Source organism: Podarcis muralis, chromosome 17 (assembly GCF_964188315.1).
Source record: "Podarcis muralis chromosome 17, rPodMur119.hap1.1, whole genome shotgun sequence".
Lineage (NCBI taxonomy): Eukaryota > Metazoa > Chordata > Lepidosauria > Squamata > Lacertidae > Podarcis > Podarcis muralis.
Window position 1 is genome coordinate 39273361 of NC_135671.1, and position 18822 is coordinate 39292182.

Genomic DNA, 18822 nt, shown 5'->3' on the forward strand with positions numbered 1-18822 from the left:
CTTTGGTGAGGTTTTTAGGCAGTCTTGGTGCACCTTAAATCAGCGCTAATTGCGCCTGGACGCAGTATTTACTTCCGAGTAGGCCCCCTCCCCCCCCCCCCCGGTAGCACCTGACGTTGCTATTCGTATCATCAGGTTTGTTTGTTGATAATTTAATTGTTTTAAAAGCATCATGCTAAAGAGCTCTCTCCCACCCCCAGACCCTTGGGCAAAACAGAAACACACACATACACAAACACAGAGATTGAGCCCTGCAGGTTTTATGAAATGAATGGATTCTGAATGCCTGTTTCAGTGGCTTGTCCGCCTTAGGCTGCTGGGCCAGACACCTGTTACACGGTGCAGTCCGTAAGCTGTGAGCGCTGCTACCTGCCGCCGAGACCACGTAACGACAGTCTTGAAAGACCTACATTGGCTCCCAGTACCTTTCCGAGCACAATTCAAAGTGTTGGTGCTGACCTTTAAAGCCCTAAGCGGTTTCGGTCCAGTATACCTGAAGTAGCGTCTCCGCCACCATCGTTCAGCCCAGACACTGAGATCCAGTGCCAAGGGCCTTCTGGCAATTCCCTCACTGTGAAAAGTGAGGTTACAGGGAACCAGGCAGAGGGCCTTCTCGGTAGTGGCGCCCGCCCTGTGGAATGCCCTCCCATAAGACATCAAAGAGATAGCCATTACCTTCTATGCTGTTACTATTTTTTTATTTTTTTTTACATAAGTAAAAAGTGACCTTTCCCCATCTGGCATGGTGGTGTGCCTCGAGATTTTTTTCATGAAACAAGTGTGCCTTTGCCCAAAAAAGGTTGGGAAACACTGGGATACGCACACCTCGGGATCCAACCGGAGCTCCGGAATGGATCCCGTGCGCAACCAGAGGTACCACTGTAGTTGCTAAGCCAACAAAACTTGAGTGTAGGATTGTGCCCTGAATACTACTTTTTAAAAGTAGCCTAAACTACTTTAAAACAAACAAACAAACAAACAAACCAGTCAAAAGTTGCAAAGCCTCAATAACTACATCTGCAGAAGCCGAATATAAAAACCCTGCCCTTCCCCCACCCCCACAAAAATCTATATTATTAAACCCCCAAACACTTATAATGGGAGATGAAAGTGCTTTACAAATTCTGTTTCTAGTGTCAATATGAGTTTAGTGTGATGTGCCCCCCCCCCCACTGAGGGAAGCTTTTTTATATCCTATTTGCTTCTACAGAAGGTGTGGGAGTCTTTCTGCAAATCACTTCCATAATTCAAACTATAACGTGGCTACTCATGAAAAAGGCCGATTTATGACAGGAACCACAGGTCAGCACAACACTATTTAATTGACTAAACTCAAAATACGATACTTTCACTGACATAAAAAGGGGTTCAACAGCAACTTGTTAACTGAAGCCAGAGATCAATCAACAGTTTTCACAAAGCTGGAACTGAGGATGTGTTCACATTTCTGCCTTAGAGCCAATAAGTTGTGCCTGCCCCCAGGCCTTTCACAGCACTTCCCCCCAGATGCTCACATCAACACAGCTTCATTCCTTTGTACATGTCAAGGGGGGAGAATGTTCCATGCAAAGGTGATCCTAATTTGTCTCTAGCCAAAGTGTGAATGGCTTCAGGACTCCCATCCATGTGAAGCTGCTTTGAGAAATAATGCATCAAACAGTAGTATTTTATTAAAAAGTACAGGATACTTATGCATTTAAAACCCAGCACTGGAAAAGAACTGAGTACACAGTAAACAGGAGTATGGACACAACCTTAGGCTAGAGGTTCTGACACAGCATCCTGGAACCCACAACAGCTACTTTTCATATTTTGGTTGTGGGTGTTTGAACATCCTTTCAGTAATGCACACAGTGCTTCAGCTGTAGAAGGGCCAGGAAGTGTGTGCATATATATAAGCTTGCAGAGTTTCATTTCCAATTTCTTCTGCATCTGCACACCAGCTCATTCCCTTTTTGCAAACCACTTCTTTTCAAGATTTTCAGTGTTCACCTTCTGTTGGCAAGCCCCTTTTGATCTGCATCTACCTCTATAAAAGCCTCAGCATCAGGGCTGTAGGGCCACGGGCCAGCATTGGTAACATCATGATTTTTTTGTGGCAGGTTCAATTGTAAGAAGAAACATTTAAAACGTATGTTTGCATCATATCATTTTCTTCCCCTCCCACATATATAGGTAGATTTATATAGATATAGATATATAGATATAAATATATTGTTTGACTAAGACGTATTTTAAAAATCAAAACACTTTTTATGCCAGGGAAGGCGCACCAGATTATACAGCACCAGATTTTTTAAAAATGAGGCTTGAAGAAGAAGATTGCTCTGAATTTTCACTTCTTTGATTTCAGCTTTAACCCATGACACAGCTTGTTGCAATTACAAAATGCCAATTCACATCCTCACAGAAAGAAGATTAAAGCATTTAATCACTTGCAGAACAGCTTCAACCGTAACTAACTACCACATAGGACCAATTGATACATTATTTCCATATAGGCACACCTGTACCTGTAAAGCTCAAATGGTAATATAAATCTGTTTTAGAAGATGGACAGTTGTCGGACAAGCCACTCAAGTGGTTCATCAGCTTTAATTTCCTCTCTTTGGAATATTCATACCTTTTCTCAACAACGGATAGGGAACACTTGAGGGCACCACCATGTATTTTAGAACTAGCATGAAAAGCAGCCCTGAAGACATTATACTATTAGCTCCCAAACTGTTTGTCAAGGAGACCCATCTAACCAAGCACAACAGGAGCATCCACTGTTGGGGGCGGGGGGGGGGGGCTGACTGCTTTCAACATCAAGAAAGGTGCAGGGACATGAGAAAGCAACTTTTGCAAACCTTACCACATCACACTGAATAGCTGAGGAGACAAACGACTTGAAATGACAAGAGTTTGAGCAGGATAAGAGTTCATCTCCCTCCATGCCTGTTTTGATGCCAACCGATGGATGAAAAAACATGGCTAACTCCATCATGTTGTGTGTGGCCCTCAATTCCACAGCAAACAGAGATATTGCGGCACCCCTTAGTTTCTTTTGAATATTGATTCTCTGTTAGTCTCCCATCAGTCCACCCATCATTAGTTTAAAACATTTAAACTAATCCTCAAATGTGTTTTTTTCTAAGTTCTTAACAAATGGTTACACTGTGTTTTGTGATGCAGTTGTGCAGGGAGAGAGGCAGAGAACCAGAATGATACAGATGGCACAGCAATAGAAGCTGCAAACTGCACTACAGCACAGTATGATCTTTTCAAATAAACAGACACCAAAGCTGGAAGCTTGGTACATAGTACAGAGGAGAAATTGTTAAGGATCTAGTCAGCTTGCAAAAATACAATCCACACAACGTTGCCAAAGCCAACAGAAAGCCTGGTTTATCAAGCACCCTTGCACAGCCAGCTTTACAACTTGCTTTTAAGCAGCTCTTCGCCTGCTTCCCAGGCCTCACAGTACCGTCTTCTTCCTCATCAACAAGAGAACATCACTTCCAATTCTAGTGGCCCAAAGCATACTTTTCCAAAAATATAAACCAATGGTCGCTGCTACAGCATTAACAAGCTTCTGACCAATAATGCCCAAAGAGTGGCACTAAAGGGTTTTCACCTATAAACGTGAAAAACAACACTGGAAGCCTATGGCATCATCCACTTCTGAGAAATGATGCCCTTTAAAAATGAACTGCAATTTAGGCCCAGTTACATATACTTCCCCCCACCCACACTGGGGTATCTAGGAAACTATCAAACATCTTTTTTGCCAGTAACAAATGCCAATGTCTATATATGCAGAAAAATAGGCATCTTTAAGCTACAATGTACAGTGGTACCTCGGGTTAAGTACTTACCGTAATTCATTCCGGAGGTCCGTTCTTAACCTGAAACTGTTCTTAACCTGAAGCATATGTGTCAGAGCCTGCCTCCCGGTCTCAGCTCACAGAAGACCAACGCTAGCCATTAGAACTGTACAGAAGTCTTTATTGGCATTTAGTTTCCATTTCCAAACACTAGCGTGCGTCTCTACGTCTAAACCCTAGACCAGCGAAGCCTCGTCTGAGTCTCCGCCCCCTGTACACCAGCTTAAGACTCTAGCCTTACTCCACCTTCTACGTTTCTCCTTCCTCCTCTGGGTCCTACTACCCCCCTGGGTGCCTTCTTTCCGGGATGCCTCGGAAGCGGACCCTTCGGACTCCTCCCCTTCTCTCCGGCGGGCTTTGGGACCCGGCTCTCTCTCCGGACTGCCCATTGCGCCCCCCTCCTGTACGTTTGAACTTGGCGCGCGCGCGCTGCCCCTGACCTTCCTTTTGACCGTTACCTCGCTCTCTGATGCAGGCGTGGCTAACCCTGACTCATGTCCTTCCGCTGACGGAAGGCTGCCTGCTGCCGATGTTTGGGACTCCTCCCCCTTACTGCTCTCCGGTGGGAAAGTTGGTCCCGATTTCCAGCTGCTGCTCTCTGAGTCCCCTCTGGCCCCTCCTTCCTGGGGTGTTCCCTCTGGCAACCCCCTGGCTCTGACCACTGGGGCCCCTTTCTGTGAATCCTCTGATTCACTGGAGAGACTTAGAGACCTCGGATGGCTACCCTCGCTGACTTCTCCCTCAGATTCCTCTCCCTCGGTCTCTACTTCCTCCCTCTCCTGTCCCTCTGCTCCTGAACCCCTGACATCCATCCCCCCCTCGAAGCCCCCCCTTCCCCCCTCCCCTCCTTCCGGTGCGGGTACTGGGTGCTCCGTCGTCGCGGGGGTGCTTGCCGGATACAGTTCATCCCCCATGTACTCGTCAACGTCGCTCTCCTCTGCTTCCATCTCTCTGTCTTCATGCTCGAACCCCACGTTGTCCCCCAACACGTCCATGTCCGTCTCGCCCCTCTCCCCCTCTTCGGGTGGTCCCATCCAAGGACCCCTCAGCCACTTCCTGCGCCACTGCTCCTCTGGTTGATCGTCCCACCAATACGAGTGGTCTGAGGCAGACCCCGGTGGCGAACCCACCTGAGAGCTGGGGACTGGCACCTGTTCCTCGTCCGAGTCGAACCCCAGGAATGTGCTGGCTGAAAGAGTGGGTGTGAAAAGCCAGTCATCGAAATACTCTGCTGGCATGGGCCTGTGCGGGAAGAGGGCATGAAACTCCTCTTTGAGCAGCGGTTCCTCCAAGGCATAGTCCGGTACCCAGCTGTTGGCACTGGCCGGGGTACCCTCTCTGGCTAGGAAATATTCTACTCCCTCTTCCCCCCATCTGGAGTCCAAAATCTCTGTGACCTCATTGATGTGTCCCTTCCTAGGCGGCCCCCTCACTCTGTGCCCTTCACTGCTCTGGTCTGGTGCTGTGTCTGGCTCCTGAAACCTATGAGGTGCTTTGTAGGGCGTGAGCACCGATCTATGGAACACCGGATGCATTCTGGAACCCTCCGGAAGAGCCAACCGGAAGGCCACTGGATTGACCTGCGCCTGGACTTGGTAAGGTCCTAGCTGCTTATGTCCTAACTTCTTCTTAGCTAATGATCTGGTCGGCACTGCTTGCGCTGCTAGCCAGACCCAGTCACCCACCTGTATGTCTTCCCCAACTCTTCTGTGTCTGTCGGCCTGCACCTTGTATGCGTGCTTTGCTAGTTCTAGCTGCCTCCTGAGCTGTTCGTGGACTTCCTGCAACTCTGACGCTAAGGCTTCCGCTGCCTGTGGCTCCCCCTCCCCCACTCTCTCTAAACCCGGGAAGGTTCTGGGATGCCTCCCGTTGTTGGCGAAGAACGGCGTCACCCCCGTCGACACGTGCTTCGTGTTGTTGTAAGCGAACTCGGCGAGCGGCAGGTAGTCCACCCATGTCGTGGGCTGCTGGTTGGCGTAGCATCTTAGGTACTGCTGCATGACGGCGTTGACCCTCTCCGCTTGTCCGTTGGTCTGCGGGTGTCTCGCCGACGCCAAATTGACTTTGACGTTCAGAATGCCCATCAGCTTCTGCCAGAAGTTCGAGATGAACTGTCGCCCCCGGTCGGAAAGAATAGACCGTGGCAGACCGTGGACCTTGAACACGTGGTCTATGAACAGTTTGGCGGTCTGCTCTGCCGTGGCTACCTTCGCACACGGAATGAAGTGTGCCATCTTAGTAAACATGTCCACCACCACTAGCACTGCTGTCTTTCCCCTCGAGCTGGGCAGATCCGTGACGAAGTCCAGGGCCACCCTCTCCCACGGTTCCGACGGTGTCTGCAGCGGTTCCAGCAAACCCGCCGGCGGTCTGTGAACTGACTTGGCCCTTTGGCAGGTGTCACATCTCGAGACGTAATCCGCTACTTCCCCCCGCATCTTGGGCCACCAAAAGTCTCTGGCTACGAGCTCGACAGTCTTTTCTTTGCCAAAGTGCCCTGCGGTGGGAGCGTCGTGTAGCTGCTGCAGGACCCTTGCGCGGAGGTCGTCTCCCGGCACGTAGAGTGCTCCCTTGTGGAGGAGCAACCCATCGCGGATCTGGAACTCGTCGGCCCTCGCTGTGCCCCTGTGCACCTCCTCCATCTTGGCCTGTGCGAAAGGGTCTTCCCGCAGCGCGCGACGTACGGCGTCCAGGTCCACGGTTGCTGACGCGCATGCCCACGCTTCCGGTGCGAAAATGTGCTTGGCCGCCGACGGTGCCGCCTCCTCCAGGTATTGCGGCTTTCTGGACAATGCATCCGCCATCACGTTGTTGTCGCCTGGGATGTACTCTATCTTGAAGTCGAAGTCCGCGAAGAACTCTGCCCATCTAATGTGTCTCTGGTTGAGGAACCTAGCCGTGCGCCAGTACTCCAGATTCTTGTGGTCCGTGTGGACCTGCACTGTATGTCTGGCTCCGATGAGGAAGTGCCTCCATGCCTTGAATGCTGCATGTATGGCTAGCAACTCCCTGTCCCAGATAGTGTAATTCTGCTCCGACTTGCTGAGCTTCCTCGAGTAGAAGGCGCACGGCCTCCAGTCCCCCTGCTGGTCTTGTTGCAACAGGACAGCTCCCACGGCTCTGTCTGAGGCGTCCGTCTCCACCCTCATGGGTCTGCTGGGATTCACATGCAGCAGCTGCTCTTCGGACGCGAAGAGACGCTTGAGTTTCTGAAAGGACTGCTCCGCTTGCTCCGTCCAGATGAATTTCTTCTTCTTGGAGCTGAGCGTGTCGGTGATGGCTGCTGTCTGCATGGCAAATCCCTTGATGAACTTGCGGTAAAAGTTGGCAAAGCCGACAAACCGCTGGACTTCCTTCCGATTGCGTGGGCTCTTCCAGTCCAAAACTGCGCGAACCTTGGCGCTGTCCATGGCGAGCCCCTTGTCCGACAACTTGTAGCCCAGGAAATCCACCTCCGTCACGTCGAACTGGCACTTCTCCAGTTTGGCGTACAGCCTGTGCTCCTTCAGTCTCTGCAGAACTTCCCTGACATCCCTCTCGTGCGCCTCTCGCGATTCTGAAAAAATCAGGATGTCGTCCAGGAAGCATACGCACTTCTTGTAAAGGAGCCCCGCCAGCACGTGATGCATAAAGGCTTGGAAAGTGTGAGAGCCATTTTGTAATCCGAAGGGCATAACTCTGTATTCGTAGGTGCCCAGTGGCGTGAACATGGCCGTCTTCCACTCGTCTCCTTCGCGCATGCGAATCAGGTTGTACGCGCCACGTAGATCCAGCTTGGTAAAAACGCGTCCTTTCCGCACCGTCGCGAGCAAGTCGTCTATCTTGGGCATGGGGAAGGCTGAGGGCTTGGTTTTCGAATTCAAGATTCTGAAGTCCACCACCAATCTTTTTTGGGGCGTATCCCGCTTCTTCACAAAGAATACGGGACTGCCTCCCACCGCTTTCGACTCCCGGATGAACCCACGCTTCAAATTGTGATCTATGAACTCCCTGAGTTCTTGCAGTTCATCCTCAGACATGGAGTACAGTTTTCCAGTGGGCAGCGTCGCCCCCGGCAGGAGGTCAATCTTGCAATCATAGGGTCTGTGAGGGGGTAGCTTGTCCGCCTCCTTCTCGCAGAACACCTCCAAAAACTCCGCATACTTGTGGGGTACTGCTTGCAGCGTGCCCAACTGCAACTGCGGGTCCTCCTCTTCCCCTTCCGGGCTGGGTATAATGCAGTGTTCTGCACAGTAGGAGGAGCCAAAAGTCAGGTGGCGCTGGTACCACGCCAATGCTGGGCTGTGCCTGTGCAGCCAACTCATGCCTAATACTATAGGCGTGTCGGACAGCTGGGTGACATTGAAACTGATGACTTCCCGGTGATTCCCAATTTGCATCACCATAGGCGGCGTCTGCTGCACCACCTGCCCCCCTAGCAGTTCCCTGCCATCCACCGTGACAACCTTCAGGGGCAGTGTGGCTGGCAGCAATGCTACGTTGTGTTGTTGAATGAACTCCAATCCTATAAAGTCTGCGTTACTGCCAGAGTCAATTGTAATAGGCACTTCTAAGGTGAGTCCATCGGGCAGCTGAAGCGATGCGGTTAGCTGCACCACTGGCTTGGGCGGGAGGGGGTCTGTGGGCTGCAAAATCTCTGGGGACTTCCTCACTGACTCGTCTGGCTGGGCCCCAGTGCCTCCTCTTCCAGCCAGACCTGGTCGTTTCCCTGCTGTGGTGCTCTCTGCTGAGTTGTTTCCAATACTGTCACTGAAGCTGCAGTGTGCTTGAAACTCCTCTGGGGACACTCTTTCGCCATGTGCTCTGCACTCTCACATATATAACACTTCCTGTTCCTTCTAGGCAGCTTCGATTTTACTGCTCCCGGCGTTAAGGCTCTGGTAGCTGAGTGAGCCCTAGCACCGCCAATCTCCATCTGCTCCTCGCCCCCTCCCTGTGGAGGCGTGGACTGCGCACGCGCTGCCTCTCTGGGCAAGAAGGAGGGCACTCTCGCTGGTGAACGTCCCCAACGCCCTTCTTCTTTGCTCCACGGACGTTCTTCCTGCCTCACCCCAATAGACAACGCTCTTTCAACCACTTGCTGAGTGGTGGTGGGTCTCTCTCCCCTTGCCATCTCATCCTTGATCTGTGCATTCAGACCCTCCCAAAAAAGGTCTCTAACCGGCGGAGAATCCTTATCCCAATTCAGCGCGTTGACCAATGCAAAAAACCGGGAATGATACTGCCTTACGCTGGCTTTCCCTTGTCTTAGCCCAAATATGTCCCTCCGGGCAATGTCCAGGTCTATTTTGGATAAGAAACAGGAGTCCATCGCCTTAATGAACGCATCTGCGCTTTGGAGCGCTGCATCCTTATCTCTCCACAGGTTGCGCAGCCATGATTTCGCGTCCCCATGCAAATGAGACAAAATAAACCCCACTTTTTCCCTCTCATCTCTAAAGTCTCTTTCCAGCAGCTGCAGCGCAAACAGCACATCTGCTCGGAAATTGGGGTACTGCTGCAAATCCCCATCAAAATGAGATACAATGCTGCCTCCTCTCTTCCCCAAACCGATCCCCTCGGACCTGGGTGCTGGGATCCCCTGCTTTACAAGCCCTTCCAACCTGGCTTGAAGATCTCTGCATGCAGCTGCCGCTTCTTCCTCTCTCTTCCTGGATGCGATTATTTCAGCGTTGAGTAGCGTCACCGCTTCTTGCAGGGAAGCTATTTTCTGTTCTGTAGTCATCTTGCCTGACTCTTGTGAGCTCGCAAGGCACCAGTCTTCCACCCTCCCTGCCTCGCTTCCTTAGCGATGCTTGAGGCGCAGAAAACCGATGGTAACTTGAGACGAGGCTTACTGTCAGAGCCTGCCTCCCGGTCTCAGCTCACAGAAGACCAACGCTAGCCATTAGAACTGTACAGAAGTCTTTATTGGCATTTAGTTTCCATTTCCAAACACTAGCGTGCGTCTCTACGTCTAAACCCTAGACCAGCGAAGCCTCGTCTGAGTCTCCGCCCCCTGTACACCAGCTTAAGACTCTAGCCTTACTCCACCTTCTACGTTTCTCCTTCCTCCTCTGGGTCCTACTACCCCCCTGGGTGCCTTCTTTCCGGGATGCCTCGGAAGCGGACCCTTCGGACTCCTCCCCTTCTCTCCGGCGGGCTTTGGGACCCGGCTCTCTCTCCGGACTGCCCATTGCGCCCCCCTCCTGTACGTTTGAACTTGGCGCGCGCGCGCTGCCCCTGACCTTCCTTTTGACCGTTACCTCGCTCTCTGATGCAGGCGTGGCTAACCCTGACTCATGTCCTTCCGCTGACGGAAGGCTGCCTGCTGCCGATGTTTGGGACTCCTCCCCCTTACTGCTCTCCGGTGGGAAAGTTGGTCCCGATTTCCAGCTGCTGCTCTCTGAGTCCCCTCTGGCCCCTCCTTCCTGGGGTGTTCCCTCTGGCAACCCCCTGGCTCTGACCACTGGGGCCCCTTTCTGTGAATCCTCTGATTCACTGGAGAGACTTAGAGACCTCGGATGGCTACCCTCGCTGACTTCTCCCTCAGATTCCTCTCCCTCGGTCTCTACTTCCTCCCTCTCCTGTCCCTCTGCTCCTGAACCCCTGACAATATGTAACCTGAAGTGTATGTAACCCAAGGTACCACTGTATAGGGGGCTCAGTAGGCCAGGACCACTGTATTTTAAAAAATAACCTCTGGGTTAATGCAGCCTTTGGCTCCAAGCTCTTACTAGGCCTTGGGAAACTGCCTTTATCTAGCACAGGAAAGTTTAAAAGAGCTGAACAAATGTTTCAAACTAGTAAAATTTGCTAAATTGGAAATATGGCCTTAAAGATGACACATAGCTCCCTTTCCTGTTCGCTTTATTCTGCCTCACTTGCCCTTGGACACCCCCCTTTCTTTCCCTAAACCCTTAACACTGTTCACAGTCATATCTCTACCATACACATAAACCATTTCTGCATGTGAACACTTACATATTTGTCTTTTCTTCCTGAACCTTGTAGCCTCCTGTATGTTCTTTAGATCCATCTTTTGCTACTTGATTGGGGAAATTCTGTGGGGATCTGTAGGATCTGCAACATCACATAGAGTTTTCCTATTACAGTGGTACCTCAGGTTACAGACGCTTCAGGTTACAGACTCCGCTAACCCAGAAATAGTACCTCGGGTTAAGAACTTTGCTTCAGGATGAGAACAGAAATCGTGCTCCGGCGGCGCGGCAGCAGCAGGAGGCCCCATTAGCTAAAGTGGTGCTTCAGGTTAAGAACAGTTTCAGGTTAAGAACGGACCTCCAGAACGAATTAAGTTCTTAACCCGAGGTACCACTGTACATGCCTTACCACACTAGCTCTCACCAGGCACTTGCACAGGGACCATGCTCATCTTCTCTGTATCGTTCCAATTTTAGTATATGTGCTGCCATAGCGAGCAAGCTCTCAACAGGCACTTGAATCAGTATTTTAGTTTCTAACATTAACATTTTAGGGACATTTAGGTAGGTAGCCGTGTTGGTCTGATGCAGTCGAAATAAATAAAAAATTGTCCAGTAGCACCTTAGAGACCAACTAAGTTTGTTCTGGGTATAAGCTTTTGTGTGCATACATACTTCTTCAGATACACTGAAACAGAAGTCACCAGACCCTTATATATAGTGGGAGGGTGGGATGGGTTTTTTCTCAGAAGGGTAGTAGGAGATGGGTGATTGACTCAATGGGTATTTTAGGGACATGGGGATTTTCCCATCACTAGTCTAAAGTCCAGGCTTGTGCCCCAGGGATGTCACTTCAGTGTTGCTAACACAATGGTTTGACTTCCCCTGTGAAGGTGCTCTCCATTTTCTCTTGAAACAGATGGATGCTAACAAGAGTCTAAAGTCGGAGCCAGCCTCTAAGCTGCAACCTATTCAAGTCCAGGTTTTAAAGAAGGAGGGAGCAGGTATTTGTCCACAGACAGCTTTCTGTGTCATGTGGCCAGCATAACTAAACCACTTCTGGTGCAGCAGGACACCGCGACAAGTACCAGAGTGCACGGAAACACTGTTTACCTTCCCACCACAGCGGTACCTATTTATCTACTTGCACTGATGTGTTTTCGAACTGCTAGGTTGGCAGAAGCTGGGACAGAGTAATGGGAGTTCACCACCGTTCTGTGGATTTGAACCGCTGACCTTCCAATCAGCAAATCCAAGAGGCTCAGTAGTTTAGACCACAGCGCCACCCACATCCCTAAGGAATCTCAACTAAACTATCCATGACAGATGGCTAGGTTGTATATATGTATAAATAAACGAACTATTATAAAGACACCACAGTACACCGTGCCTCATTTTAAAAAGGAAGCACAGACCTTGGCTAAGTGCCTGGAACCCCTGGAATCTCATACCACTTGGAGATTGGGGTAGCATGCAATAGTAATCTAACTCTAAAAGCAACAGGAAATTGTGTGGCATGAGGAAAAGGAAGATAAAAAGGAAAGGGGCAGGTGCTTTGCAGCTGAAGCTGCCATTAAAAACAACCACAGAACTTGTATGCCAATCAAGCCACCCTTACCACAAGTTATGCTGTTAACAAATTATTGGACTCAGAGACACTCCAAGTTGCAACAACAAAATGCCACCTTGTTGCCCAAAGAAAACACATACCTTGCCATCCCCTCTACTGGGAATTTTTTATTGATGCTGCTAAGCTTTGGAGCTTTTCCTTCTCCAGAAGGCATTAAGAACATAGTAGCCTAAACAAGCAGATGAAGCAGTAGGCAAACAAACATAATGAGCATGTTTAGAACAGATCCCTGAAAACTCAATAATGTAGAATCCCGGCAGAACAAGGCATGCCTGTGCCTTGGGCAGAATGCCAGCGACATCCAGTCCCTAGTTATTCCCATGCTTTTAGTCAGTGTCTGTCATTACATGCATTATTAGCCTCCCAATGGACTATCACAACACACTCTACATGGGCCTACCCTTTAAGGCAGTTCAAAGACTTCAGCTTGTATGGAATTTTGTACCCCATCTTTTAATGAAAGCAAGCCATAGACAGCATGGTCCCTTTCACACTAGGTCCCCTTAACACCACTGAGGCAATGTTCATGCAGTACCATTGAAATACTTCAATGCTTGCTCATTTGTTTAAAATCATAAGCGTTTTTACTCATAATTAAGCTCCATAAATTTCTAAATCAGTAAACGCGACCTGTTTGAAATATGTCCTTTAGTCAGTTAGTCTTTTGCTGTTGTCTGTCACTTAATGCCCTTTAATTACACATTTCCTTTTTTTTAGTCAGTGTGATTTCACCATTTTTTGTTGTTGTTTTTTTTTGTTTTTCTTTCTTTTTGACACAATAGTTTGCTTCCATGCAACTATTTTACTCTGAAATTGATTCCATTAATTCATTAGGTCATCACGGAACATCATGGTAATAATAATAATAATAATAATAATAATAATAATAATAATAATAAATTTAACAACTACTTTTATTATATTCAGAAAAGAAATGTTAACAACAATAAATAAAAGTTTCACCATCATAATCAATAAAGGAAATTGAATCATTGCAGTTCTTAGGTAAGTTACCGTATGATAAGACTTTACTATGATTAAATAAAATAATTTTAAATTGTGTATGTAAATTGCCTAGAGGCATTTTTGTATTTGATGACTAATTGATATATAATAAGGAGGCATTGCTTCCAAACCATTGCATTACTGTGTTTTCTACATTGCCCTCTCTCCCTTCCTTTCCTTTAAAAAAAAAAAACTAAACCCGCTTTGTGGCAATTTTTTTTGTCTTTGACTGGAACTGCAGCTCCTGTGTAGACTGGAAGTATTGCTGTACCTGCTAGGAGGCAAGTTCTGTGGGGTAGCTGGTGATGTCCCACCTTTCCACACTGCTTGTCTTGTATTTTTTGTCTTGCTACATGGTCCCTTCACTCATAGTCAGTCTTGCTTTAAAAAAATATTTGTTTCCCCTCTCATCTTTATTGAGGAAAACACAATTGCACCTCTTTATGCTCATTTGCAGAGAACACTCTGCGGGAGGCGGTGGGTGGACCGTTTAGGGCAGCGCGGAGCCTGCGGGCGCCCAAGCCACTACGTCACTCCCAGGAGAGCTCAGGTGGGCTGCAGGCCCGGCGGTGAGTGCCACCCGGCATTTTGTCACCCCCCTCATTGGTGACATTTGGGGCAGCGTGCCCCCACTGCACTCCCTTCCTCCGCCCCTGCTTCTGAATGCCAGTTATTATCTTTAAAGTCGTAGGTGGCCTAGGCTCTGTGTACCTTAGGGAATACCTTTGCTTGAATATTTTCCCCAGCCTCTCAAGCAAGTGGGAAGGCCCTGCTTTCACCAAAATACAATACTGGGAGCATGGAGTTTGGTAACTTCTGTTGTGCTCTTTGGAACTCCCTGCTCAAGAGAGATCAACCAGATTTCTTATCAGCTGCATTTTTGTCAGCAGATACAACATTTTTCTCGGTCACTGATAACACAATTGTGCTTACTTGTAGATATTTATTATTGTTTTAACTCAGGGAGGAGTAACCCTTCAGATGAACAGAGGCAGTTAATACTGCACTGTTTGCAAACTAAGTTTCTTGAACTACCTGTGAAAGACAAATGTATCCAAACACACATTTAACTCTACAAGATAAAAGGGCAGGGGATACAGTTCACCCATTATTATCATCGCAGGGCTGTTAGCAAAAAAAGTGGTGCTTTTGGGAGGCGTGACCAATTAAAGGCTACTCATTTCTGCAGAACTGTGAGAGATTCATATTGGCAAAGAATTCAAAAGAAATTCCCGAGTTTCCACTCTCTGCAAGATATGCATGTTGATCCTACTTTTAAGGTAGCCAACTGTGGTTAATTCCAGTGGCGTAGCGTGGGTTGTCAGCACTCGGGGCAAGGCAAGTAATTTGCGCCCCCTAACCCGTGAATTTGCGCCCCCTAACCCGTGGATTTGCCCTAACCCCAGATGTTGAGCCCGGTGCGGCCGGCCCCCCCTGCACCCCCCACGCTACGCCACTGGTTAATTCTAACAATAATGAAGCATGTCTGCCTTGAGCCAACATTTTTATAGATCTACAAAAGTGTAATATCTTGCCTGAATAATTAACTTTTGAAAGACACAATGCAAAAAGATGCCCGGTATTCTCTCATCATAACTTGCCAATAAGCGTTGATGTAGTGCTCCTTTTTGAGTGTTCAAAGCTTTTCATACCCATTACCTTAGTAACACATTCAACAATCCTATATGGTAAAGGTAAAGGGACCTCTGACCATTAGGTCCAGTCGTGGCCGACTCTGGGGTTGTGGCGCTCATCTCGTTTTATTGGCCGAGGGAGCCGGCGCACAGCTTCTAGGTCATGTGGCTAGCATGACTAAGCCGCTTCTGGCGAACCAGAGCAGCGCACGGAAACGCCGTTTACCTTCCCACCGGAGCAGTACCTATTTATCTACTTGCACTTTGAGGTGCTTTCGAACCGCTAGGTTGGCAGGAGCAGGGACTGAGCGACAGGAGCTCACCCCATCGCAGGGATTCGAACCGCCAGCCATATGGTAGGCTGGTATTATTCCAACATGGAGCTGGGATGGAGAGTATAGTGGTTTGCTTAAGGCTACCTAGCAAGTTCATGCCTAAGGCTCACAAAGCAATGTTGGGTGCTTATACACTTTCCAGAAACAAGGATTGTCAGTAGGTCATGCTGAAATGCTGACTCAGATGCCAGAGGTGTTTTTGACAACACTAACATTAGCAACTAAAATGAAAAAAATTCATGCTGGTCAGTAATTGGTAGTCATCTAGTAAAAAGGCAAACTGCTAGCCTAGAAGAAACATTCTGCTTGCATATTTTGTATTTCAGGCTCTATTCACCTAGTGATGTGTACAGGAAACAATTAAAGGTGTGTGGGTGTGTGGGTGTGTGTGTGGGTGTGTGTGTGTGTTTACAGAGAAGAACATCATGCCTCACAATAGTTAATTGTGAGTTTAAGGTGCAGGTTTTGACCTTTAAAGCCCATTGCAGCCTAGGACCCACGTACCTATGGGACCGCCTCTCCTGGTATGCCCCGGGGAGGACCTTAAGGTCCACAAATAACAACATTTTGGAGGTCCCAAGTCGCAAGGTGGTTAGATTGGTCTCAACTAGGGCCAGGGCCTTTTCAGTACTGGCCCTGACTTGGTGGAACGCTCTGTTACATGAGACTAGGGCCCTGCGGGACTTGACATCTTTCTACAGGGCCTGCAAGACAGAGCTGTTCTGCCTGGCCTTTGGTTTGGACTCAGTCTGACCCTTATGTTTCCTTCCCCTTATGGTTTTGATCTATGGGATATTATTAAAATGAGGCTGCATTTTAAACTGTATTTTAATTCTTCCCTCCCCTATTAGCCGCCCTGAGCCCGGCTCTGGCCGGGGAGGGTAGGGTATAAATAAAAATTATTATTATTATTATTATTATTATTATTATTATTCATGCCAACTTTGTCATGGAGCAGAGGGGCACAATGCTGGGGGGGATATGAGTATTGTTTGGGGTTACACCCACTAAGGATGAAATCTACAATCTCATGGCCTACGGACAAAGCTATGAATCTGATCATTAGTGTTTACAGGAAAACGTTTACATTCAATGCCTTCAGGTCTAAATCAAGCACTCAAGTTTGGCCTGAACCGTTTCAACCCCCTGTGGGCATCCTTAAGGGATAAGACCACAACTTTGATTCCATTATTAAAGAGTTACTGTAAGTGAATCTCTATATATTGCCTGCACTCACTCTTTCACTTATTAAACATTTGTCAAAATCCAAATTCCGAAAGATTTGGTTTGATTTCTTAAGTGTTACCATATATGCTATGGCAGATAGATCATAGTCTCGGTACATCCAATTGTGCGAGGGAACTGTGCAATGGAATTTACCTCAGTCGCCAAAGTTTAGTGTTATAAGAGCAGGTCACAGTGAATCTCAGGCTTGTGCACATTCCACCCCATCCTCACGTACAACCATGAAGACTGAAGAAGCTTTAGCTTCTGTTTTAGATTACCCGCAGCTTGCTATGACATCAAATCCAAGAAAAATGAAGTTTTAACTGTGGTTAGAGCAGGGTGGTCTAACATGTGGCCCTCAATGTGTGGCCCTCAGCAACATATGTCACCCCCCCAGCCCTTGTGCTGTCTTCCCAAAGCCATTAAGCAAGGTGCTGGGATTGGGGAAGGAGGTTTGAGGGCTCTGGCAAGGTCCTAGGGTCCTTCAACCTCCTTCCCAAAGCCTAATTAGCACTTTGCCAGCTTTGGGAAGGAGTTGGGAGGGCTCTAGGATGCTGCCAGTGCCTCACTACTCCTTCCCAAAGCCGGCTTCCTCGCTTAGACAGCTTTGGGAGGGCAGGGCATGGGCTGGGTGTGTGGGTGTCAAATTTTGGCCCCGCTCCCCCTCACATGACAAGGCAGTGTGCGTGTCCAAGTACTCTTGCGGTCCACTTGGTATCAAAAGTTGGACCGCCCTGGGTTAGAAGAAATAAGTTAACCTCAAACCATTGTTTACAAAGCTGGCTTGCTTTCACTTATAGTTAAGATTAATAACAATTTAAGGTTCAGGCATAATGCTGAACTGCGCTTAATCTAAAAGAGAAATGGAAGCTTCCAAAATCCCCTCATAGCTATGCCAGAGGACAACAACAGTAGGGTCTCACTGCGATTTGTGCTTGACCATGGTTTAGCATTACATGCAATAGTATATGACAACTGGTTTTATTGTAAGACCAAGTACCTTACATTATACCCTTTATTTGCTGAAATAGTTTATATTCTCCTTCAAATATTTAACATTGCTGTGTTACCTTCTGTGTTACTCAACATATTTCTACACAGACACCAATTTAATACACATGTGAAAACAGTGCTCAATATGTTTTAAATCCACTTGTCTGTACTTGTCTTTGTCACATATTTTAGCTCAGCAACTGAAAAATTACTTTGCGTCTTAAATGATGCTCCAGTGGAAAGGTACAACCCTCATACTACAGTCTTCATACTACAATAAGAGAAATGGCTATATTAGCTACAAGAGACTGGACCAATATATTTGACTTAGAAACAAAGGGTGGGGATGGGGCGAGTCAAAAGGAAGTGGGATGAGAAAAATAAACTGGTCACCTAATTCACACTTAGATATAGGAAGACACAATTACAGATACACTGTTGTTGTAAATTATATAAGCAGCTCTTCGTGTAAAAGGCACATATACAGTTTCCCACAACTGCAGCTTCTAAATGAGCAACGTAAGATTCTTGGTCATCTGCAATCACAGCCAGCTCTTCTTTGATATCTGGATCACACCAAGTATGAGGCATTTGTGGATGTGACTGAGGAATTGTAATTGTGGGTCCATGACTGAAGCCATATACTGCCATCATTATGACAACACAACTAGATTTTACACAAATCATTAACAACTCCATGATTAAACCAATAGCCCAGTTTTCCACAAAAATTGATTCTTTGCTAATTTATCTCAAGACACAGTATTTAATATAAAGATAGATAGATAGATAGATAGATAGATAGATAGATAGATAGATATATTAGTCATATTTCCATGTCGTAGGGCTGAGACAAAAGGAACTGACATAAATTTGGCATATTCATAACATTCATTCCAAGAATCTGAACAGAACTGTAACTTATCATCAGATTACTTAGGCCTCTGGGCAATCTTGATTTTTCCAATCCCAGATTTGATACTATGGAATTAAAGAGTAGTATTTGAAAGTTCTCTGCTCTAGAAGTCTCCTCAATCTACAGCAGGCTATCAGTCAACCCAGGGAGCACACACATGACAGCGTATGTAGGGTCTGGAAAGCTCAATCTCAAAAATAAAAGACTGGTATAAGACACCAAAGATGACAGGATGACAACAGGACATCACTTAGGAATAATCCTATATGTGTGCAGGGTATATTGTTTTTGTT

The 18822-nt window shown here is 47.6% G+C and overlaps 1 protein-coding gene and 1 pseudogene across 4 annotated transcripts in view; both read right to left on the bottom strand.

The window, feature by feature from the left end:
• MECP2 (methyl-CpG binding protein 2) overlaps nt 1-18822 on the bottom strand; it is a 108545-nt gene that overhangs the window by 84210 nt on the left and 5513 nt on the right. For 2 of the 4 annotated variants that reach the window (XM_028713114.2, XM_028713111.2), the window contains exon 2: nt 10833-10931. The exons of the other annotated variants lie outside the window; for them this stretch is intronic. In XM_028713114.2, the coding sequence (XP_028568947.2) occupies nt 10833-10834 (2 nt within the window). In that variant the 5' untranslated portion in view covers nt 10835-10931. The remainder of the gene's footprint in view (nt 1-10832; nt 10932-18822) is intronic. 4 annotated transcript variants of the gene reach the window in all.
• LOC144326040 (U6 spliceosomal RNA) lies at nt 11220-11290 on the bottom strand (annotated as a pseudogene).